The following is a 27,185-nucleotide window of genomic DNA, read 5'->3' on the forward strand; positions in this document are numbered from 1 at the left end:
TCCCTCCTTCCTTGTTTATGTACCACATGACTGTTGTGTTGTCTGCAAATACCTTCAGATGTGCTGGTTTCCAGAGATATGAGAACAGCTGTAGGGCCTGAATGAGTGTTGGCATCTCCTTTAAGTTTATGCTCTCTGTCTTGAGATTAGAGTGCCATTAGCCTTGGACCTTTATGTCCCTTTCCATGCCCTCTAAGCTTTGCTGGAGTCATCTGTATGTAGTTCTTGAGTTGGAATATGTAGCTTGAAGCATAGTCATGGCTTGAGGTTCACCTGTCACACTCAACAAAGGATCTCCCCTCTTCAGAAATGGGATAAGGTAGGGTCTGTGTGGCTAGAGGATGAGTGGATTGTGACCATGCATTTTTTAGGTACCACCAATCTTCCAATTATGCAGCCTGGCTAGGGGAAGCATGGGAATGGTTGCTGCCATGTAGACAGGTGTTCTGACAACCTCCCTCCCTGTGCATATTTAAAGAGGTAAGAGGGAATGGAAACAGGTTGTGAGGCTCTGCACCTTCTCCTGAGGCAAGAAAGCCTGCATGTTTTTTGGTGTCTTGCCTGCAACCCAAGAGGAGGTCTTCAGTGGGCTGTAGGGAAGAATTTTTGAAATTGACAGTGAAACACAGTCAAAGAAAGATGGTTAGGTTGAACCTGAGAGATGCAGTAGCAGAGTCAGCAGTGATGATGTTTGAATCAAACAATTATCTAGGTAAGGGAATATTTGTATTCCTTGGTCCTGCAAAAGACCATTACTGGAGCCAGTTACTTTGTGAAAACTCTGGCAGCAGTGGAAAACCAAAAGAGCAAAGCAAGAAACAAAGTGTGATGAACCAGTAGAGAACCTTGGAAATTTTTGACAGAACAGGTGTATGGAAATATGCAAGTACCCATCCTTTGGGGTCCAGACACACTAGGAAAGTCTGAGAATGGATGAAGGGAGTAAGGGTCTGAAGAGATGTCATTTTGAAAGTGGGAGAACGTACAGAAGATACTGAGTTCTGAAAGATCCTTCATGAGTCTCCACTGCTCCTCTTTCCTGGGCACCCAGAACAGCCTTGAATAGAATTATTTTCCTAAAAACTGAGGGGAAAACTGCTGTGCCTTGGGAGAGAAACTCCCAGATAACGGTAGAAAAAAGGTGTAAGTGGTTGTGCTGAGGGGGCAGGATGCCTTTGAAAGGAGAGAGTTCTTCCAGGACATTCAATAGCCTTGGCTGAATCATCAATAGTACCCACTTGTCTGCTGTGATAATTTTCCAATTTCTTATAGATGAGGTAAGCTTTTTGGAAAGAAGGAGGGCAGGACTGAGGAAGAGGTGAATGAAGGGAGGATAGTCATGTTGACTTATCTGCGAAGAGGCTGAGGAGTCTCAAATCAGTTATGTCCCGATATCCTTCCAAGGTGCTACCTTGTGTTTTTCAGTAAATCTAGGTATTATGTGGACAAAAGAATTTGATTTGGCAACATCATTTCTCTAGCATCTGGACAAAGAAGTGAGCAGAATTTGTCTGCACTCCTCTATAGTTTCCCCTTGTCCTTTTACAGTTTTCAACAAACTAGCTGCCTGAGGACCAAACAGAAAATCCCTATCTAAGGGTGAGTCTAGAACTTTAGCCATGACATCTCCAGGAAGAGGCTGAGGGAGTAAGCATGCATATTTAATTACTGAGTAGCAGCTACTCTAGAGGAGGCCTCTACAGCATCATAGCTGCATTTAATGCTATACCTAGCAATCTGAGTAATTGAGCCACCAAAATCATGACTGTTGTGTAGTATCTGACCCTTCCATGACAGCTTTATTCAGGCTGTCTAGAATAAACAAAAGATATTCGGTCATAAGGGTTTGATAATTAATGGCCCTGAAGGCCAGGGTAGAAGAAACATTTTCCCCTATCTGTGGCCCTGATGTTCTTATATGAGAGAAAGCCATTAACAGAAGGCAGGAGCTTAGAAGGCTTGCCAGAAGCTAGAGAAACTGAAGGGTCAGCAACTAAGTCCTTACAAAGAAATTTAAGTTCATCTAGAACCTTATAGAATCTATCAGGCCTCTCAGGGGCTGGTGGATGAGAAAGACTGACAGAATATGTAGATTTAAAAGCATCAAGGAATGCATCCAAGACTGGTGGGACAGGTGCAGGAGTGCCCACTTCTAAAAGATTATAGCATCTCTTTTGAACAGAGATTTGTTTAGAATCCCATTTAAAATGTTTCTTCATACTTGTGACATCCCTGCTCTGGGCCAGTGATCAAGGAGCCTCAATCCTCACCACTGACACCTGTGGGGAGCTTTCAACTGACAAAAAAACAGACACACAGTATTTTCAAATGCAACTCTCTGCCCCAAGTATAATTTCCCTTAAAAGCACATAGGGAATGCACACTTCAGTCCTGGGGCTGCACTTCCTCTCCAGGCTCCAAATAAGACTCCACACTGACCACTACAGAGTTGAGCCGTTAGCCGGGTGTTCCATGCCAAGTCCTCCACCACTCTCTGTGTGAAAACAGTGCTTTCATTGTCCCTGTTTAAGTAGCTGACACACACACACACACACACACACACACACACACACACACACACACACCTGGGAAAGGCCGGCACAGCTTACCCACTTTGCCACCTCCACCGAGACTACAAGGTCAGACCACCCACAAAGCCAGCTACTCTAAGGCTCTTACCAGGGTACCCAATTACTCTTAGTATATTTATACAAATTATAGTATTAACCAAGCAGCAAAACTTTCAGGAATGTGAAACCACAGTGCCACTAAAAAAATGCAAGTGCTCTCAAATATTAAATACTTTCTAAAGTACCAGCCATACTCAAAGGTAAAGATATATTTAATAATAAATATTAAAAAAAATTAAAACACTAAATATTTACTTACACTAAAAACAACACACATGGAAAGACTCGGACAGATATAGAAAATCAATATTTAACTAATCTCACTATTTTTTTCTAACTCACTGAAGAATTACTGTTCCTTACATACTGGCTAGAGCAAGGCAAGATAAATTCGGATGAGTGTCTCTTGTCAGGTCTAATAAAAAAGTGCTGAGTGCTACTGACACAACTCTCACTAGTATCTAAATACAATTTCGCTGCTGGTTACAGAATGACATCACATTTAGTCACCTGACTTTGTGGTTCACACAATACCCCCTCACTAGCAAATGAGACAGGATTTGGCACATATGCTTCACAACACACACACACACAACTTTACTAAGGCTTACTACATCATCTGGAAGCTATAAAACAATTTCAACACTTCAAACTTTCCTGCAGAAAGTCTTTTCACAGACATTGTGTCTCAGGCTGCACTTAGACCTGGGAGATAAAATCTTTATGGACCAAACCAAGTCATTTAATTTCAGGCTTTTTTTCATAAGGTTAGCTGGTCTGAGCTTAACCCCCTCCCTTCCAGTATCCTCTGTTAAAACATATACATTTCAGCAATTACAACAATACAGCCTGACATACATGTATATTTTTCTGTCCAGCAGGACTCACTGTTGATACATTTTTAGCACAACCAGCTCTACAAACACATTAACATAAGCATCTGCACAAATCAGTTTGATATTCAAATGACATACAATTCTTTACAAACAAAATGACATATAATTCTTTACAAAATTCCAGCTAGCTATGCTGGCATATGTTACACATGCACTCCCCTACTCCCCCTAGCACAGCCGGCATTACTTCACATCATCAGAATATTCACACTGGTTTCCCCAGTTGCAGCCTCTTCCAAAGGGCGATCAGGAGCTAGAGTGTCTTCATCAACTGAGGGCACCTGTTCTGGAGAGTGAATTTGTGAAGAGTATGCTAGGGAATGCTCACCTGAATCTACGCCCCATCCTCATCCTCAGAAGACAATTTAACAGTAACCTTCTAAAGAGTGGAAGGGGAGGGAAGAGCAAAAAAGGAAGGAGTCTAGAGTGCCATAATGACCTTGAATAGGCCCTGAGAGTCCATCCATTCCTTCTCACTGGTAGCCTGGGGGAAGGGAACATGCTTAGTTTTTTTCTTTTTCATTTTAGGGGTGATAGCCACTTGGACAAAAGGAGGAGACTCTAACCCCTGACATACCTCAATGTGTGATCCTGGAATCTCTTGCCTTACTAAAATCAGAGGAATACCTCATGGGCCTGCCAAAATAACATCAATGGTTCAGCCTTCTCTGTCCTATCTGTAGAACAAAAAATAATGCAATTGTGATAAAGCTAGCCATTTAAACACAACAGCAATGTAAAAAATAGAAGTCACTGGCTTAGCAATGCTGAAACCTTTTATTAAAACACAAAGCTTTTGGGTAACAATCCTTCAGTGTAGAACAGTGACCTAGGAAATGTGGCTCTCAGATAGCATACCAGCCTCCAGTGGGGTCACTGTAGTGGATGTCTGAGGAAGTGTTAGACATAGATTGGGTTTTGAAAGCTCATTGGTTGCATTCTGAATCTGAATGGGAAGACTGAACTTCAGACCTAGGCCTTTTGAGCTTTTGATACAAGTCATCTTGGTATGAGCTAAATGCTTAAGCTGGTGAGTCTCTAAGTTATATGCCCAAAGACAACAAACATGTACATAAGGTCTTAGACACAAAAGACTAACAGATAAAACAGTTTTTGTAATCATGCTCAGTGCCTAAACATAAAAAGACACTGGGAGTGGAGGTCTTTGTAGGATATCTGCCTGCCATGCCTGCACTTTCCCATCCTAGTTAAAACTAATAACACAGATCAACAAGGTTGAAAAGAAAAGGAAGGTTCCTCAATGGGGCATTTAAACCACTAAAGGCTTACAATACAGTCGGCCACGTGAAGATCAGACCAAGAAGTGCAAGACATGCATTCCAGCTGGTGCTGAGACAGTTTGAGGATTTATGCTCATACGTCCACTTATGTACACTTATGCTCATGAGCTGAGGTCACAAGTCAGGACATACTGCTCAAAGGAAAGTTTTAGGCTTTGGTATTCCAGCCAGACATCAGTGGCAAAACCCATGCAACAGTGATTTCAATCAGGACATCAAATGAATGAGCTGCTTCCTGGAGTCCACAGTTTGATTTCTTCTGCAGCCATCTACCTTCTGTTTGTCCCTGAGCAAATCATTTAAACAGACAGTGCTCAGTGCTACTAAGCTGCCCCTATCAAGTGAAGCCTGTGTTCAGTGGGCTCATCCGGTTAACAAATAAATAAATAAAACCACACAGAAGCAAGCAAGATTAGTTGTGTAAAATCATACCATAACCACAGATGTCCCTCTCTTCCATGTTGCAGTATTCTCACTGTGGGATCCTTCCCCTCAGGTGACCCGAACATCCGGCTCCTATGCAAAAGCTTAAGTCTGGTTGCTGTGGTGTGTGTGGGATGTCACACGCAGGGCCAAAAATCATTGGCCTTAAATGTGACATCTGTATGCACAGACCTTAGAACTTTTCTGCCAATCGAACAGCAGCTTGCTCGCTTCCCTCCATACTTTAGAAGATGTCTTCAGAAAAGTACATCGTTGGGGATTTCTTTTGTTATTTTTCCTAGGCTTAGGTTGCTGTTGCGCCGTTATATAACCAAGGTCATCTAGAAAAGGGAAATGTAAGTACGGCCGCCAGATTCTGCACAAGGATTCCCACAAACTTTGTTTTGCTTAGGCCAATTCCACGACCATAGAACCTGTAGCGTTTGTCAATTGTTTGTCCCAAAAACCCTATATAGTCATCTGCCAGCCCTGAAACTATTCACAGAAAACCAACAACTAAAGCTTCTAGCCCTACATGAAGTAATATGTTGACTTTCAGGGAGACCTCTTCTGTAGGTTTGTTTTAAACGGTAAATGCATGTAGGACATCAGGCAGTGGCAACAATACAAAATGACCACAGTAATGATTCAGTGTCTTTTTTTTTTTTACATTCATTTATTATGGAAAACTGGGGTTGGAAGCCATGAAAGAGTAGTAAGATAAAATGATTACTGTGGCCATTCTTACTTTTCCTGTATAGTCTGGGGTTAACTGTCAGGGTGGAAGGGAAGGGAACAGGGAAGCAGACGCTGTGAAAGTAAAGCAAAACTACTTGATCACTGAGAAGCTCAAGATGGGTTGCCAGAAACTAGGAGTCCTATAATGAGCAGCAAGCTGAATTACATTACTGTGGATATTATTTTGTTCCCCTGTATAAAACATCCGAGACAAATAATCAAAATATGGTCATTTCAGGGTGTTAGGAAGGCAGACTGTGTCAAAGCTATTTATAGGTTCATAGGTTTATACTAGGCTATCTGCCCTAAGGCATTTATAAGCCTAGCCCAAATTTTTGTGGCTTACGCCACCCCTTATATGAAAAAATACTGTGCCCATTAGTTTGTTGTGCCTCTGTCCAGCAGTGAGACAGAGATGATTCCCGGGGTAAACCTACGATCTCCCATCCACAGGTCAAGATTTCTCTTGAACAGAGCCAGCGAGGTGCTCTGCCTCACATGGACCGGGATTTTATTCCACAGCATAGGGAGTCTCTGAGTGATAAATCTATCCCTCCAGCACGTCCTATTTATATCCGTGCTAAGGTTTAAGTCGCTTGCTCTAGTGGTTTTGGTGGATTTGAATTTTTTGAGGTGGAGCATGTCCATTAATTCCGGGTTGGATATGGCCTTGTATGTCAGGCACATGTCACCTCTGAGCAGACGGTATGCGACTGAATAGAGCTGGAGTTTCTTCAATCTGGCAGCATATGACAGATTTTGGAGTCCCTTTATCCTTTTGGTGAGGAACTTTTGGGGTCTCTGCAATTGCTGCAGATGTCGGGTGAGATACATCCCGAATGGGGCATTGTACTCTATCATTGGTCTGATAAGTGAAGAGTACAGGGGAACAATGACCTCACTAGATCTGGATGTGAATCCCTTCATGATCAGGTGGGCAATGTAGAAGGTCTTTCTAACCACTTTAGCAATGTGAGTGTCAAAAGAAAGGCCACTGTCAACCTGGGTCCCCAGGTCCCTGATAACCTCTTCTGTGCTTAGTGGATAGAGAGACAATCTCATTAATCACTGTTAAACTTCTTATTGAAATAGTAGTGATGTATATGAGAGAAACATGTTCAAGTGGATTGTTGTAGCCATTATTTCTTTCATTATCAGAAACTCACATCAGTGTTGTACACAGAAAGCGACAAACTTTGATGGAGGAGTACAGTGTGTGTGAACACAAAGGGCAACTGCATGACATGTTTAAACAAGCATACGGAAGGGTCAGTGTATTAGTCTAAGAACACCAAGATGAAATACATTACTGCAACTTGTTAAAGGGCAGTGTATTACTGTAGCCATTATTTCTTGCATAAGCATCACAGGTGTACACAGAAAGCAGTAATATTTTAGGGGAACCAGACTGTGTGAAAGCAAAATGCAATTCATGTCTGACAGCAACAAAATGAAATATATTACTATGACCCTCTTTCTTCACCTTCATCACATTCAAATGACAGAGGTGTACACAAAAACTAACCATGTTTCAGGGTGCCAAGTAGGAGGTGAAAGCAACTGACCAACTAGTTCACATTTAAGCAGTCAGTGGTCTGTCTTTCTGTCTTGTCAGTTGTCAGGTAAAGTGTGCAAGTATATGTGCAGAGGAAACCTGTGTCAAATAATCACTACAGCTTCTATAGACAATTTTGTGTCTTCATAAAAAAGGAGATGCACCCTTTTATAAAGGGCATATTCTATCTGAACAGTATGCATGCATGTAAAATTAGCTGAAACTAGTGTTTCATATGTTTCAGTAACAAAGCAAAGAGGCAACCCATTTTTTGGATTTCAAGCTTTTATCATATTATTACTATTTCAAAGCATCCTTGCTGTTCACAACAAACATGCACATATTTTCACAATGGGGCAAATACACCATACATACTACTTTTACACAGGGGAAGCACTTGTGGAACTTTACATACAAGTACCAAACATGCTATTTAACAGGCATTATCATCATAGTTTGGAACACTGCATTAAGCACCACTCCTTTAATAGGGGTATAGGACAACTGCTGAAGGTAAAGTATGCAGCCAAAGTTCAGAATATATATTTACTGAGATTTTTACATTAGCAGACAACATTCCACATATTCCTCCTGAACAGGAAACCTTTGCCAATGGATTAAGGATTGCCTCTCCAATTTAAACTAATACCCGGTAAAGTACATTGTAAGTACGGAAAGTCTTTATACTTAAAATCACCAACTAAGTGCATGACCTGAGGGTCATAGCATATTATTTTTTTAAAAATTATTAGAATATATCTTAATACTTTCAGAGATATAGCTATGTTCCCACTCTATTAGAAACCACTAGCAGTCATACAGCCAAGTGGGTGTCCTGCTTTTTACATTTACCACAAATATGCATGACTGACATTTTTGCAGGCTAACAAATTTGGTGTATATCTGAAGTGTACTTAGTAAAAAGTTGTATTTTCTGTAATTTTAAATGAAATGGTGAAATACATCTATTTTACTAGTTCAGACTGAAACACATTACATGAGATTCTCCTGTTTGAATTTCCTAACTGCTGATAATACAATATCCAGGTTAAATCTGACTAACCAGATATAGTGTTATGAGAATTTAAAAACACATATCTTAAAGAAGTAGACTGATATCATTTACACATAGGGTTAAATCCAAGTGTCATAGCCTGGTAAAACCGTGCAACTGCAACATTTGCAAAACAATCAAACAAATGGAGCTTTCAGCTCACTTCATACTACCAAATATACAGCACTGTTGTCACTTAAGACTTTAAGATTAAATGATAAATCCAGCTAAAAGGCTTTTAGTCCTGGGTCCAAGTCATCTTTCCATTTATTAGGGTGAAGAATAAAGACAAAACAGTTCAGCTTTCTTGTTAAAATTAATGCTACTAGCTGCCAAAAAATATTTACCATAAAACAGAAAAAAAAGTTAAACTAAAACTGAAGCACTAAATACTGCAAAGGAAGTAAAAGAACTGGAGGTGGGATCATTAAAAAAGGAAAGGAGCAAAATTACATACAATTACATGGAATTTGTGGGAACAATGCATGCAAAATAATGTTCAGGAGGAGTGAGGTTTAATGGATTGCAGGAATTAAGCAATTTAAGCAATGTTCAAGTAAATTGATAAAAACAATGAGAAATATCACTATGGTTTGATTTCTCTTCTGTTAGTATATGTATACCTATGCCATTTCAATTATGATTTAATAAAGATGTAACAGGTAGCACATCCACCTTTGGTACAGAAAGCAGTTTTCTATTCCACCACTTGATACATTGACTGCTGACACTGTGCAGCAGTATAAGAGGAGTGCTGCACTCCCAAGTATGTCATCCTTCACTTATGACATAAAACAGGTGCCCCATCTGCTCAAGTGGCTGTAAAAGATTCCATGGCACCTATCAAAAAGGGTACAGGTCCTTTATTTATGCACAAAAACAACTCCTATTTGCAAAACATTGACATATTTACAAATATTTACATATGTACAAATATATAAATCTGTTTAAACACATTAATAATTTCCTATTTAATCATGCTACGTTTTCATCCTTCTTAGACCCCCTCCTTTTTCCATAACCACCATCTGATTAGACTTAATATTGTTGGTAAAATCCATTTATCATTAAACATAATTTTATTTATTCTTTCATTCAATATAACCCATATAACATAATAACATCTGATCTATTCCTTTTACATATTCTTTATGTCTACTCTTATAATATCCATATTTAATTATATCAATTTTGATTCTATCCACTTCTTTTATATCTTCAAAAAAATCTTGTTTACACAGTTTTCCCCAAAATGTTTTTACTCTTTTACATTTCAAAAACACATGTTCCGTAGTTTCTTCTTGACAAGGTAAACATATTCTATCACTTTTCTTTTCATATGGCATATTTCCTTTGACTGGCAATTTATCTGTTATCAGTCTCCACAAAAAATCTTCACATTCTACTTTCTGATTACACCATTTGCTTCTTATTTTTACAGCTTTAATTTTTTTCATCTGTTGGATTTTCCCATGGTTTAACATAGTAATGTTTTGTCACTGCATTATTATACCATACTTTTCTTTTTGTATATCATCAATTTTTATTTTCCACAAAAATATCTTTCTTGGTAACATTTTATTTCCTCACTTATACACACTTTTTCGCTTTTTTACCATACCCCATAATTTATCATACTTGCATTTATACAGTTTTACTATTAATCCTTCATCTTTTTCAATTATCTACTTAATTTGTACAAACTTAATAAAGCAGCATATACCACTGGGTTAATTAACCCTAAATCTCCATCTTTATTTATATGCAAAACCCATCTCTTTTACTGGGTTTAATCTAGAACTGCATATAAATAAAAAAATATCTGCACTAATTCCTTTTCAAATACTGTTGACAACATAAATATACTTCTAAGTATGGTATTTTCCCATCAGTACTGAATTTATCAAATAAGCCGTATATCTGAATGATAATTTATATGCGCTCCCAAAAACGTTTGCTTTATTTCTTCTATTGTTTTTCCCCACTGAATTTTACTTTCTTCTTTATCCCCAAATTTTATACCCAACACAGAAACTTCATTCATTGTAAAATATATACCACCAATCTTCACTACATCACCTAAACCTTTACTTTTCTTTTTATTTAAATCCATCCCTATCATCTCCAGACACTCATTTGTGCAAATTATTACTTTTTATCCATTTTTTTTTGCAATTATAATATCAGCTGCATATGTTAACAAAATTGGAATTCTTAACCCTTCAGGTGTTGTCTACCCCGCCTCCTTCATTTTGTAATTTCACATACTATCACATTCATAACTAATGCCAAGAGAATACAACTCAATGGACATCCCTGTCTTACACCACTCTGCATATGTACCTCTTCGCTTGACCAACCATTTACAAGTACTTTTACTTTATTATTTCTATATGCTGACACAATTTCCAAACGTTCTCACCTATGATACATTCTTTCAATAGTACCAATACGATTTCATTTCCAATTGTGTCAAATGCCTTAAGGTCTCCTATCACGATTTTGTTTCTTCTTTTCTATTCATAATATTATCCCTAATTTCTCTAACCATCATTAATAATTCCTGACAACCCTTCACCTTTATACTATGTATGCTTTCTTCCATATTTCCCATTTTAGATTCAAATTTCTTCTGTATTATTTTCATAAAGATCTTATAACAGCGGTCCCCAACCATGGGGACCTGGATCATTTGGTACCAGACTGCACAGAAGGAATAAAAATCTTTTTATGTTGGGCTCCCTACTGTTCAGAGTGTGTGTGTGTATATCTTTCTGTCGCGTGTGTAAGTGAATGCGTGCATGAAAGCAAAATGTATGTGTGTGAAAGCAGAAGAGGCTGTGTATGTGTGTAGAGAGTAAACAGTGAGATCGATTGAGCCATTATTTTATACTCGGTAAGCAGCACTTTTACTGTTTACTGATTATAAAAGAAAAATAAATGAAAAAGTGTGTGTGTATGTTTCTGTCTGCATGTGAATAAATGCGTGCACAAAAGCAGAAGACACTGCGTGTGTGTGTGTGAGAGAGAGAGTGAAGAGTTACATAGATCCATGGCAGCAGCAGTATCACTTAAGAGGTTTGCGTACCTCTCAGCTATACCTCTCAACCTCTCCGCACAATTAATCTGGACAGAGCCACAAACAGGGAACAAATGACCAAAAATAAGGAAAGAAATTTAAATATTGGTCTTATAAACTTAGAAAGTTGCTAGAACAGCAGGGTTTCCATTAGCAAGTATTATCTGAATGATATGAAGTCTGAAACTCAAATGCTTATCTTTACTTAATCCTCAGTCATTTGCCAGAAAACTACACATTTTATGAGGATGAGATCAAACACGAGCCACAAATCTGGACATTCCGCAAAAACTTGGACAGTTGAAAAGAATGCTCTGCTGACTCTTTATCTCAAGATATCTGGAAAAACCTAAAATAAACAGGGGATGAAGACTCAAAATAGGAACATATTTTGCTTTATTATTAGGATTGTGTTATCATACATTTTGTGAAACAGAGATGTGCATGAGTGTGTGAGTAAGGGTGACATTAAAGAGGTTTGCATACCTCTGGACCTTTCAGCTGAAGAAATTTGGATAAACCCTAAAATAAAGAGGGAACAAAAGCTCAAAAATAGGAACAGATTTTAATTACTGCTCTTATAAAATTACAAACTTGCTTAAATAAAAGGATCTGTGTTAGTATGAATTTTCTGAAGAAAATAATAGTCTTTAACTGAAATGCATGCCATTATTTAGCAAACTTCAATAACTGGCAGCAAACCAAACGTTTTAGGTGTAACCAAAAAATTAAGTAAATGCTTGAATATTTTTAAGTGTTATTTTTGCATGTAAAATGCCTCCTCCAACACCATTAACATATACTACAGTAAGTTTGAAACATGGAGTAACTATTTAAAAATATATTTAAAAAAATAATATATTTAAAAAAAATAAGTACAACACAACAAATTTACAGAGAGCCCATTCTCCAGTCTAAGCGCAATAATGCTCTCCAGGGTTTGTGTTCATATTTAATTAAGGCCATTCCAGTGCGGGTGTTAATTGCACATTAACGCACACCCTGTTGGCCATTACTGCTTGCTTATGATGAGTGGGATGGCTGTCTTACATTAAACTGGTCCATGGTGCAAAACAGGTTGGAGACCACGGTCTTATAATCTTTTATTCAATATTTAATATAATAATAATTGTATTATTATTTTGTTCAATACTGTTGGTCTCCAGTGTTTTTTAATTCTCTTCTAGCTTCCTACTTCTATATAAATTTAAGTATTTCACTACATACTTCTTTATACATAAAACCTTCATTTAGCCATTCATTCAAAATCTTTAAAAAATATTTTTTTTTGCCAAACCCTTAAATTTTTATACATTTCATAGCCTGCTCCATCTGGGCCTGCAGCCAAATCTATATTTACTTGTCCTAATACTTTATCTAGCTAATTTTCCAACTCTTCATTCTCTTTTTCAGTTAACTTTTTTACTTTCCACATTTTTTCACTTCCTTCTTAACATTTCTTGTACATACTGTACTACATTATTCCTAATATTTTCCTGAGCACTTTTTACTTCTTTTACATTTTTTCTCTCATTACAGTGTCATCTTCCTTTACTAATCTGCTTAGGTAACTTGATACCTCTTTCCTTGTAAAAATATCTTTACTTATATAACAATTCTTATTTTTCTTGATTTCTTTCAAATTCTTTTTCTTTGTTAAAGTACTATTCATTATGTTCTAAATTTTCCAATGCATTATGTTTTTATATTTTTTTCTTTCCTCACACATATTGCCTCTGCAAGAACATTTTTTTATATTTTCCTTAAATACTGCCAACCATTCAGATAAATTTTTAATGTTATCATAGTAATATGATCTTTCCATAACTGTAGTACTAGTCTCTTTCCTTCTTCCTTCCACGCTTTCTCATTTATCCGTTTTATTCCTTTGCCTATTTTTATATATTCCTTGTTTTTTTTCTATCTCTAGCCATACCGCACAATATGATCAGAAAATCCTGTTTCAACAAACTCTTCTTCTCCTTTTAACTAAACCTTCTGATACTACAAAATAATCTTTTTCAGCTCTATACATACCCCTTCTGTAAGTCCATGAATTTTTGCCCCACAGTTTTAACTTACCATATCTTATAACTTCTAACATTTTTCTTCTATCATTCCCTTTCTTTTTATGCTTGCCTGTTAAATCACAATTAGTCTCCTATTATAATATTCATATTTATCACTACGTAGTCTAAAATCTGATGAAAGGACATAAGCATGATGAAGGACATAAGCAGAAAAGAGCACTCAGCTAAATGGGAAGGATAAGGAACCAGAAGTTGTGCCCACTACTGGAACATAAGAGAAGGGATCTAACGGAGAAGACAGAAAGGAAGGAAGGGCAAGAATTGCAGCAGAGGGAAAGAACTGGCAGGAGCAGAAACAATCATTGTTAATAGAAAACAGTGGGGAAACACTTATTTATTAATTTAATTAATTAATTACATTTGTTAACCGGGTAATGTCCACTGGGCTGGGAGCCAGTTTTCAACGGCAGCCCGGGGAGAAAAGCTCCAAGACAGTAACAGTAAATATACTCATAATTAAAAAACAATTGTACATACAGAATAAAAATCTAGGCAGTAACAGTAAACATATTAGTAGTTAAAATATAAAGTACTTACAGAATATCAACATCACATAACGGTGTAAAATTATGCCACAGTGAAAGTTTAACTGGAACATCAATGCAGTTGAAAAGAATGTACATATGTGAGTAAACCAGATGAGACTGAAGGTGGGATCCTAGACGCAGTAGAAAATGAGGGGTAACGGAGTAGATTAGCCTGTAGTCTGGCTAATCTACTCCTCCTTGAACAGGAAGGAAGAGTACACAGTGGACAGGAGAGGAAGCAGATGTAGCAAGGAGAAAGTTTGCAGGCAGTTGGCGCCATGGCAAGTCAGGAAGAAGATTAAGTGCCAGTACAGAGTCAGAGAAAATGATTCTGTTAAATGAAGACTGTCTCAAAGAGATTAAGACTTCCTGACAAGCACAAGTAAAGTAACTGTGAAACAAGACGCAAGACAGACTTTGTAAGACACAGAGGGAATTGAGCAAGGTGGTTAAAAAAAAGGTGTATACATCTTGTGGGGTATGTAGATATTAACAGTCAAATAACGGTGACAACTAAAGTAGAAGCACACAGAGCCAGGGGAGGTAGCAGAGATGCCTAGATAAAGGGATGGAAGTAGCATACTCAGTGTGTAACTTCTGCCAGCTCTCAGCATGCTGGAAAAAGAACATATTAAAAAGTATGACAATTAGATGCAGTAAAAACAAAGAATGCCTTGGGACTGGCAAAAAGAAGTGAGAAGGCCTAGCACAAAGATCAGCTCAAAGTCAGGGACAGGTTTTATCTCAGCCAACAAAAGCTATGATGCTCACAGCCAAGATGTAAAAGAGCATCTCTATAAGCATGACTTTAAAGTGAGGTTGAAGAGGATGGAGTGTTAAAGAAGCAGAAGGAGCGAGTTGACAGACACTTCAGAGATTAAGACAACACTGAGCACAACACAGAGATAAATAAAGGTGATTTGAATCATGGATAGAAGTATTACCACACAATGCACATACCATGGGTAGGAAGACTAGTTAGGAAAGCAGAGTGGACAATATCACACATAAGACCAGTTACAGCATGAGGCAAAACAGAGATGTTACAGAGAAAATGCTGATTATAAACAACAGAGAAGAGCGGAAAGGGACATAGGTGAAGTTGCAGATACATACAAGGACGGAAATCAACTATAAGGCCAAACAGGAGGAGGAGGAGGACCACTTCCTGAAGGAGAGGCAAACAGTCAGGGTAAGAACCCTGGCAGTTAAGATACAGGCAGAGGATGCAGCTAGGGTTCAAAACAGCAAGTCTGCTTCCAGATGTATATCAAGGGATGAAAATGAGAGAATGAGGAGAGATCATTGGGATCGGAATCTGCCAGAGCCAGACTGGGAGATTCTGAGCTTCAGGGTAGATAGGGAGTGGGAGGAGAGTGAAGTGAAGAATTCATTACTCAAATTATGGTAACAATTTGGATTTCGGGGAGTAAGAATACAAATAAAAATACAATTGTATGGGATGTAAGGGGAAAGGATTATACAGAACTACTGGAAGACAGACAAAGGTGAATTTACAGAGCTCTAATATTATCTACAACTGTACCTGTATGTGTATATAACTATTTTCTTTGGTGATGCCAACTCTGTTAAAATTTGATGAGTATTATTTAAATTATCTGCCAATTAGTATGAATTGAATAATTGCTAAATGCTATCAACATTATTTAAATATCTTGTACTAAGAATAACATACATTGCTTGCCCCTCTTTATAACCTCAGTCCTCATGCTTGAGAAGTGTCTTCTGACCAGACCACCCATCTGGTTAACAAAGGAAATAATAGTCTAAAGACAAATTTATGGCAAAAGCAAGACACTTGAATGGGGTTATTCATTTATTTTGACTCTTGTTAACCAGGGTAGAGCACTGATCCCACTGTATCTATATATATATATATATATATATATATATATATATATATATATATATATAAAATGCAAAATGAATATCATAGCTGGTTTGACTGTACAAAAGCAACAGATAAACAATAACTATACAGAGTGACTAACATATTACAATATATACATGTGCATTATATACAGAGGGGAAAGCAGAGACAGCATCCTGAAAGAATCAAAATCAAAAGTGGAGTCAGAGCAAGGTATATAGACAAAAGAAGGGAATGAAGTTGTCAAGTTATATAACCAGAGAGACAGCAACTGCATTTTCCTAGGGTCTTGAAATGTGCTTTTATTTCTGAACAGAAAATGGTGCAAGAGGAATGACCTTTAAGAAAGGAAGAAAGATTCTCACAGTTTGGGATTACTGACAGAGAAAGCATGGTCTGTGCACTGAAGCCATGTTTGAGGAGTTTGGAGGACAGGACACGAGTAGTTAAGATTTCTGTTGTACAGTATGTTGGTGTATCGCTGCACACCAGGAGTGGTCCTGGGTGAGTACCTAAGGTAAAAGAGAAAAGGAATAATCTGTATGATTATAATACAAGAAAAGGTACAACAGTGTAGGATTATGAGAACCAAGTAAGTAGAAATAAGGCATTTACGAGTTAATGTAGAAAAATGCAAAGTACTGCACTAAGGCCAAAATAAAGAGTACAAAACATCAGCAATAGTGTTGGTGTTGAGACAATGGAAAGGACAATGACAAACAGGACACATGAAACAGTTCATTTCATCAACAACAGGGTGAGGAAAGGCTGTGGCAGCAGCAAATGGAATGCAAAAATGCATCATTAAAACAAAACGCAAGTAGTAAACAAGCGATGCATTTACTTTACCAGGTCCTCATAATCCAACACCCTGGGTACTGAATGCAGTTCTGGAAGCCAAAAAGAAAATGGTATCCGACTACTGGAAGGAAGTTAAAGGAGAGCCATCAAAAAAAACAAATGTGTGGGATAAAGGGGAAAGGGTCTAACCACAGACTTAGAGGAGGTGTGACATTACAGATCAGAAAATAGAGGAGAACAACATGATATAGTAGCAGATGATTGCACAAGACAAAAAGTAATGTGATCAAGATGTACAGGGACAGGAAGTAGAGAGTAAAGGTAACAGACTACTAAGACCAATTACTCCTTAAATTTGGAAAAAAAAAAGTGATGTGATCAGTATATACAGGGGCAGGGAGGAAGCAACCACCTACCAGCATACACCCATAGAACCCAACTCCACATCCCCAAACCTCACACACACAAAGGTATCAGTAAACCTCGCCCACTTTAACCAAAACATATTCATAAATACCCTTTAAGCTCAAAACTGGTCCCCACTAAAATCATTGCCCATAGATGACCCTGTACACTATTTCAATACACCTTTCTTAGTACATTAAATAGCCAAGCACCTCTATGTACAAAACAAACAAAACCATATCATGCCCCCTGATTAACTAGACATACCAAACAAACCCTCCTGTCTAGAGACAAAGCCTGGAAAAATGTAGAACTGTACAAAATGAACAAAACTTCAAAAAATTGAGAAATACTTAAAAAAAAGAATTCCTACTTCTCCTCACAACTGTCCTCCCAAAGTAATAATCCAAAGAAATTCTGGAAATCTGTATCCTCCCTTCTTAACCCAGGCAACACTCAAAACCCATCACCCTGTCCAGACAAAGACCCTTACCAGACAGTGCAAATATTTAACACCCATTTCACTAAAACCATCCAAAAACTGATCAAGGATCCATCCTCAAAAACCAAACAGAATATCAAAAATACCACACAAACGCACCACATATCCACTCCTATACACACTAAAGTCCTCTCTAATAGTATACCACCCAAATCAACCTTCTCACAACAACCTATGCCTGCATCCCTAATTCTAAAATTGCTAACCAAACTAAAGCCCTGCTCCCACTCCACTGATAACTTACTGCCAGAATACTTACAACTTGCAGCCAGAGTTATAGCTTACCCTGTTATTATTCTTATCAATCATTCTATCCCTGAATCTTGCGTACCGCAACTATGGAAAAAATCCATTACCCTACTACACAAAGAGGGAAATGCTCACAATCTCTCAAACTATCAGCCAATCTCCATTCTCTCCTCACTATCAAGAATCCTGGAAAAATGTATACAAACCCACTACTAAATCACCTCATTAACAACAACCTCCTAGCCCCTACTCAACATGGTTTCCGCCCTAGTCATAGCATGCTCACAAACTTACTCACATTCACTGATACTGTGAATAAAGCTCTTGATGCTGACCTATCAACCTCTGTACTCCTGTTGGACCTATCAAAAGCTTTTGACACAGTATCACACCCTAAGCTATTACAACACTTGGAGACACGTGGATTCTCTAAGTGTGGTAACCTGGTTCTCCTCTTACCTAAATGAGAGACAGCAGTCAGTTAGGTGGCAAAACCAGCAATCAGAGTACCTGGAAAACAACACCAGTGTCCCCAAGGGACCATTCTAGGACCATTACTCTAATATATTCATTAATCTAAATAAAGCCTCCCAACAAAGCATATTGATTCAATTTGCAGATGAGTTAACATTGATCACTTCCTCCAACAACTTCATTAACCTCCAGGAAAATCACCCACGATGCTTTTTCCTCTTTAGAAACCTGGCTAAATGATGCTCAATTGATGCTGAACCTCAAAAAACTAAACTGTTACTATTCTCATCAAAACCTCCAGCTGCAGAATTCAAGGTGGTGGTGGTTGTTTTTCTTTCGGCTTTTCTCGTTTAGGGGTCGCCACAGCAGAACTCCGGTCCACTAACGATTGGCAGTGATTTTTTTTTTTTATGGTGCCGAGGTGCCAGCCCGATGCCAAACCTTCAACGAAGGTACGCCCATTTACGCATGTCTTTTGAATGCCATTCGACCGTGGGGAGGACATATAGACTCCACACAAAGCACTCCAGCAGAGAATCGAACGGGAGAACTTCTTGCTGTGAGGCGACAACGCTACCGCTGCACCACCGCAGTCTGTAGAATTCAAGGTATTTTCACATAAAACAAAAATAGAACAAGTGCAATACGCAAAACTTTTAGAAATAACAATTGATGACAAACTCTCTTTTCAACAACATATACTCAATACAGAAAAGAAAACCCATTTCAAACTGGGCAAACTATACCGACAAACACTACCTCGATAAAAAGCTAAGATAAAACTAGCTAACACCTTGCTTATCCCATCCCTCCTGTATGGTAGCCCCATTTTCACCAATCTCCATACATCTCTCACTCATAAGCTGCAATCATGCTACTACAAGATAGCAAAATTCAGCTCCAACTGCTCACACCACTGCAACGCTATCTCAAACCTGCCCTGGACAGAATTTCACCACCATCTCTACTATACTCTAACACTTCCTCATAAGCTAATCTTCCAACCTGATAGTTCTCCTACACTCCAAGCCATCCTACACACATACACCCCTACCCAAACCCCCCATTCCTCAGACAGAACCCTTCTAAATGTAGCTAAACCCAATAAAAGAGCAGGACAATCCCTGCATTCACATAGTATTGCCAAACTACAGAATAGCCTCCCCTCATCTATTACTCAGCTTGACTCCCTAATGGCCAATAAACTGCATTAAAGACCTACATTTTAAACAATCCCAGCTGTACCTATGAAATACAGTGTAAACCCAAACCCCCTTACCTTCAGTAACATAAATTACTCAACCCTCTCTGATACCTTTTCTTCAAGCAGTACGATGCACTCCTCTGAATCATTATTTTCTCCTACCTATGATATGTATAAATTATACTAAGGGTCACGATTACTCTCATGTGAACTGAAAGTATGTCATTACGTTTCAGTGACAGAATGTTTATATGTAAGCACCCAATTACATATTTTCAATCTTTGTACTGTTTCTGTACTGGTTTTCTTGTATATTAATAACTGTAAAATATTTTCTAACTGTGGAGCTTTTCTCCCTGGGCTGCCACTGAAAATTGGTTCCTGACCCATTGGACCTTCCTGTCAACAAATGTCAATAAGTAAAAAATAAAATAAAGATGACAAACTGTTGAGACCAACTGCTCCTTAAATCTGCACAAAAAATATTCATGTTAGAAGGAGAAATACTAAAATGCAATGTCAGAATGAGTTTCTGTATTTCAGATATTATTTCTAATCAAGCCAAGCTAGATAACATACTTGGGTTTTGTGAAAATTATTTATGAATAAGCCAGGCCAGAAAATGCGTTTGTCTTCTGTAAAACATTATACTATAGCTGCATGTTGCAAATGTATACAGGGGAGTCAGCACTGCTTTGTTATAGACAAAAAAATATTAAGGGACATTTTCATGCCTAGTAGAAGCAGTTAGAAACAAACTGTCTGCCACTGAATTTTGTTCTTGCTTTTCTGTTACAAATTTAGATGTTGCTAAATGAAAGGAAAATTAGTGCATGTGAGATCATAAGAAACCTGTACAGATTTAAAGAATGCTCTGAAATGTAACAGTTTAAGTTGACAATTTCAACATGTGAAGTCAGTCAAGGTTCTGATTTGTACTGTATAAAGTTAGTCTTTGTAGTCTGACATGTTAGATTTGCCTTTGCATAATTTGTGCAACTGTCAAACACCATTCTGAAAAACTGATGTCTTGCCATGAAATAATTTTACAGCAAACACCACAACACAGGGCTGAAGTCCACAAACTCTCAGAGACAGTGGCATCACCATTGGGTTTCTTGTCTCCATTTTTCATGCGAACATCTACAACCTCATTAAGATACTTTGAGCTAAAGTCTTCAAGGTGTCTCATTTCAAGTTCACCTGTCTCAACTGCAAAGACAAAACAGGTAATAAGCTTAGTATTTTACAGACCCAATGATCATCACAAGGACTAGGCTCTGGCATGGGAAATAATAATAGGAAGAAGAGTGAACACACCATGGTATGACACTGCAACAGCATTTCAACAGAGATTTAGAATGCTGTTTGTAGAATTTTTGCCAAAGATGACGGCAGTTAATTATGTTGCTAACACTACACACACTACTGAAAAGATGAAATTCCAATGCATGCTAAACTTTAAAGAAGTTACAGGATGTGCTAACCAAATGAGATATCAACAAAATATATTAGACTATAATCTGAGTGACATTTCCATATTCACTTTAGAAAATTCTGCAAATGTAAATGCAAAAGGAAATGAATTCTGCAACGTGAAACATTTCCTTACTTGACTAACAGCAGTTTCCTACTGCTATCTTTGTACCTCATTTTCATAAAATATAAATATATTTAAAAAATATAAAATGATTAAATGAACACTTACACAACTTAACAAATTCTGAAGGATTCTGAAATCACCAGTAACATTAAGGGCAGATCGAACATCCATTATCACTCGTGCTGACTCAACGGCTAGATGGAGCAGATGGTACTGCTGAATCTGCTGTACTCTCTCATCAATCCAGCCCTTTTGGCTGTTAGTTTCCAGTTGGGACATGATCAGCAGGTCTTTTTTGAGATCCTCATATTGGTCCTTATAATCTCTTAAGATACTATCAACCTCAGAAAAGGTTAAACTGGCATTTCTAAGGTCATGATAGACTAGGTTGTACCTTTCATAGCAAGGATCAAATATCAGAGTATATACTTCACTGAGCTCCATCACAGAATTTGTCTGTGCTGAGGATTCTTCCATGTCTGCCTCTTCACTTGCCAGTCCCCGAGCCTCATTCTCCCAGCAGATCTGGAAAACATGGCTGTCCTTAAATGTGTGCATTGTTTTAGCCATGTCTTTTACCTGATCATTCAAATCAAAGTATTTTACAGTGACATCACCATTAGGTTTCATGTCTCCATTTTTCATGCGAACATCTACAACCTCATTAAGATACTTTGAGCTAAAGTCTTCAAGGTGTCTCATTTCAAGTTCACCTGTCTCAACTGCAAAGACAAAACAGATAATAAGCTTAGTATTTTACATATAAATGTATTACAGAGAGCATTAAATACAGGATTGTATTATAAAGTAATGAACCATGGCAGCACCACTGTAATGAATACCACAAATAATGCTTCAATTTCAGTTATTCTAGTAAAATATAAATCTCGCCTATAAGCTGAATGACAATATTAACAATGCTAAGGACTTTCCAAGATGGCCACACACTAATCAACAGATTAAATTCATCTCTCTCAGTGTGAAAAAAAAAATGAAAGACAAGAGCCAGGAACTCTGTCACTTTTAGTAAATTTAGTTACTGGCTATAAACTTACTTGGCTTACTCACAGCAGCTGTCCATTCCCTTTAGCTAGTGGTGTATCTCATTTGACCACTGTCTCTGCAAACGGGTTCACTCTCAGTCCCCCACTTGCTGAATCCTTGGCCATTGACCGCATCTGCTGTGAAGAAACCAGCCACAAGGACCCAAGGGCTTTAAAAAGAAAATAAGTTACTTGACCACTGTCCCTGCGAACAGGTTCTCTCTCAGTCCCCCACTTGCTGAATCCTTGGCCACTGACCACATCTGCAGTGAAGAAACCAGTTACAAGGACTCAAGGGCTTTAAAAAGAAAGTAAGTTACTGTAGGTGTCTAGCTATGTTTCCCTCTTAGCCTGCTATTGTAGAAAGTATCTGGCCTAAAACAGAAATAACTGGCTCTACCCACAGCTAGGGACAGCAGCTGCTCCCCACCCCAATCAGCTGTAAATTCATTCCCCAGTTAAACTTTTTTATTTTTAGTTATCAGTAAACCAAGATAAAGCTCTAGGTGAAAAAAAGATAACCCAGTAGATACACTGGAATTGCACATTGTAAAATAGAGGCAAAAAGGTACTTAAACTACCACTTTTTGTCTGCTTCAAACTAGGTATCTACCCAGAAAGGACACAGCTGAAATCAGGTCAATAGATTGTTTTTTTTTTGCAGCACTTGCTGCTCAATTTCTCCTGAGTGTGATTTTCTACAAGAACTATTTCACATTACCTGTGACCACTCTCACTCCCCCTCCTCCAATATTGCCTCAGCAAAGTTTTTTTAAACCCCTGGAGCCATCTTGGCTTACTCACAGCAGCTGCCCATTCCCTTCAGCTCATGGTGCATTTCATTGTTAAGTGTTTGAGCTTTACTTTTTATATTGCAGCTAAGGTCTCTACAAACTCAAATGTTCTATTGCTTTGTTACTGTCAGCATTGCTACTATTGCAGAACTGGTCTCCTATTTATACATGTTGTAGACAAAGTGTTACAAAGTATCATTTTTCCAGTCTGACTTGGTGCTTAGTGTGTTTCGTGCTGCTATAGTATCAAACTGGGTTGCTACTCCTCATCACTTTTGTTTAGTACATACGTTTTAGTTAAAATAGATGCTAAGCAGTCTGAGTGTCCTGTGATTCAGTTTGAAGGAAAGCATAAGTTAAATAACAGAACACCGTAATACGGTTAAAAGTCCTGTTTTGTTGCCAAATCAGAGTGATCCTTAGTTGTTTTAACTGCTGTACCATGAGAAATATCATAGCAATGTAGATATGTAAATGTCTGTGTTGTGATATTTAAGTACTGTTATAAACAATTGCTGTGATAGTTTACTACTGCTATATCTGTGATAGAACTCTCTCTTTAAATTCATGGGCTACCTAAATTATCTGGTACATAACACTAAGTAAGGTGTTTTTTTATGTCAAGGGCTTCATATGCGAATGCATAACTGTTGCCTGAGACTTTTTTCCTAAACACTTTGTACCTGTGTAAATGGAATAACGTGCTGCTACTCTTAAACCAGATACCCTTCCTGCCTGCTACTGTAGAAAGTACCTGGTCTAAAGCAGAAATAACTGGCTCTACCCACAGCTAGGGACAGCAGCTGCTCCCCACCCCCATCAGCTGTAAATACATTTCCCAGTTAAACTTTTTCTTTTTAGTTATCAGTAAACCAAGATAAAGCTCTGGGCGAAAAAAAGGCAACCCAGTAGATACACAAATTGCCCACTTGTAAAATAGAGGCAAAAAGGTGCTTAAACTGCCACTTTTTGCCTGCTTCAAACTAGGTATCTACCCAGAAAGGACACAGCTGAAATCAGGTCTATAGATTGTTTTTCCCTACTAGATTCTAATAACTCCTAACAATTTGGCTATTTAGACACTTACGGCTATTTAGACACTTACCCTACAAACTTTAGCCTGGGGGGGGGGTTCTGGCCTGCTCTGTTCACTATTCCCATTTCGCTCCCCTCCCTGGCCCCTAGTCTCACCCGCCCCAGTACCTCTACATTTACTCTTAGCCTTAACCCCACCCCTAATTACCACCAATTAGGCTACACCACTAGTCACCCCCCTCCCCCTACATCCAACACAATCATGCTACTACCTAATATAATAACAATCAACCTACGTAGTTCTAGCTCACATTACATCCTACCAAGGCACAACAGTCACACACCCCAACAACTTCCACTATAATCTCTCAACACCCTCCCACAAACATTTACACTGTAACTACACAACCCCTGCCACCAAAAACATTTTCTCAATACACACACTTCATTACCAAACACCTAACACACACAACAATAAAATATCCCTAAGATACCAGAAGCAATTTACTATGTATATAAAACATATCCTAAACAGCCTCTATAAACTAGCCCTCGCTGGAGGCATCCATCAAAACCCTGGTGCCTCCCAAATCCAACCCAACCACAAACCCTAGTCCAAGCAACACCCCCCCCTCACAGCTCAACTCCTAGCCAACAAAAAAAAACAACAGACGTTCTTATAATGTCCCTAAACATCAAAGGCATATGCAATAAAATCCAAGAACTACATGCCAGCATATATTCCCCAGATATTCTCTTCCTAACTGAAACCTGGCTCAAAGCTCACATCAAAAGTGAGGAAATACTTCCACCTGAATACAACATCCTTCGCATAGACAGATTGTCCAAAAAAGGAGGTGGGGTGGCATTGATATTTAAACACCACCTCAATACTCAGCTCCTGAACACATCTGCCCCTCACCACAACAATGAAGAAATCCTTTATGCCAATCTCAAACTAAACCCAAACAAAACAATCAATATCAAAGGATGCTATTTCCCACCAGGGCAAAATATTACACCCCTAGAAAATCTCTTGATCTGGGCTACTCTATCTCTACCCAAGGAAACCATCATTCTCGGTGACTTTAACATCAACTGGCTATCCTGTAATAATCTCCCAACCCTTCACCTTAATCTCTATGGGTTCACTCAACTCATCCAATCCCCTACCCGAACCAACAAAAACCCTAACAATCATACCTTACTTGACTGGATCCTAGTCAGCAAAGCCCCTCACTCTTACCTAGCAGGCTGCTTACCTGACAGTCTTGGTGACCACTCCCCCACTTTCCTAATTCGGCACCACACAAACAGACTCAAGCTCATTATCCAAAGGCAAATATGGAACAAGTCCAACTTCAACCCCAACTCCTTCATCTCCTCTCTGCAAAAAATTAACTGGTCACCACTAAAATACCTCAACCTAGATGAGGCTGTCCACTTCAACAGTACCTTCTTCTCCATCCTAAACACCCATGCTCCTGTAAGAAATGCCATAGTCAGATCCAGGCGTGCCTCATGGTTACAAAAGCCCACCAGAATCCTAACAAAATCCAGAGATAAGAATTGGGAGCACTGGTGACTAACAAAAAATAACTCAGATAGGCAATCATTCTTTGAACTATGCAATAAAGCCAAAAAGCAAATAAAATTAGACAAATCCCTCTACTATAAAGCCACCCTAATCTCTACCAACCACAACGCTATGCAATTCTGGTCCACTATTAACACTATCCTCCACCCAGGGAAGGTTGAGACCCCCAGCCGTCCATTCCTCCCTCCTCCACCAGTATTGCTGAATCCTTCAACAAACACTTCACTGAAACTATAACATCTCTAAACAAACAACACTTCCCTACAACAGCCCCCCCCCAACTCCTAACCCTAAACCCCCACTCCTCTTTTCTTCTTCACCTCAATACCTACCTCCAACATAAAAAGACTATTGTCCAAACTTAAAACCACCAAACTCGCAGCTGACAACCTCCCCTCTGAATACTTGAAAATTGCAGCTGATACACTAGCCTGCCCAATTTCAATTCTAATCAATCGTTCCATAACAGAAGGCTATGTTCCCTCGATATGGAAAATATCGCACATCATTCCCCTCCATAAAGGCACCCCCTCCACCGACCTCTCCAATTACCGCCCCAATGCTATCCTCTCTCCAAGACACTTGAAAAATGTATCAACACTCAGGTCTCCAACTACCTCCTAGCTAATAATCTCCTCTCCAAAACCCAACATGGTTTCAGGCTATATCACAGCACTACCTCTGCTCTCCTTCACCAACACTATACTTCATCAGAAAAACAATGGCCTCTTCTCTACTGCCGTATTTCTAGGTCTCTCAAAGGCCTTTGGCACGGTATCTCATGAGCTACTATTCTCTACCCTCTCCAACCTCTCCTTCTGATAATCAGCCTACAACTGGTTCCACAGCTATCTACACGGACGCCAGCAATCAGTAATCTGGGACGATAGCCTATCACCTCACCTCCCAGTTACACTCGGAGTTCCCCAACGGTCTATCCTTGGCCCTCTGATATTCTCAGTTTTCACTAACAACCTACATGCAACCACCACACAAGCAGATGACTCTACTCTCAGCTGCTCTGCCCCTACTCTACCAGAACTACAACAAATCACACAAGAATCATTCTCTTCTGTAGAAAGCTGGCTACCCAATGCTCATCTCCTACTCAACCCAAGTAAGACAAAACTACTCCTGTTCAAACCTTCCAAAGCCACCCAAAACACCTCCCACTTCAACATTCTCGCCAAAGACAATACCATCATCTCCCCCATCAGACCACACAAAATTACTTGGTGTGCAAATAGACAACAAACTTAGATTTGACACCCACATCTCTCTCACAATAAAAAAG

At 38.7% G+C, this 27,185-nt stretch overlaps 1 protein-coding gene across 1 annotated transcript in view; it reads right to left on the reverse strand.

Annotated features, from left to right (window-relative positions):
- The window catches only part of RNF213 (ring finger protein 213), a gene marked incomplete in the record, with an annotated part of 2,890,576 nt that overhangs the window by 1,723,264 nt on the left and 1,140,127 nt on the right, over positions 1-27,185 (reverse strand). The window contains 1 exon segment of the mRNA XM_044069632.1: positions 21,528-22,169. Coding sequence (XP_043925567.1) covers positions 21,528-22,169 — 642 coding nt within the window.

Source organism: Protopterus annectens, chromosome 4.part0, assembly GCF_019279795.1.
Source record: "Protopterus annectens isolate FY-2018-M chromosome 4.part0, PAN1.0, whole genome shotgun sequence".
NCBI classification, from domain to species: Eukaryota; Metazoa; Chordata; order Ceratodontiformes; family Protopteridae; genus Protopterus; species Protopterus annectens.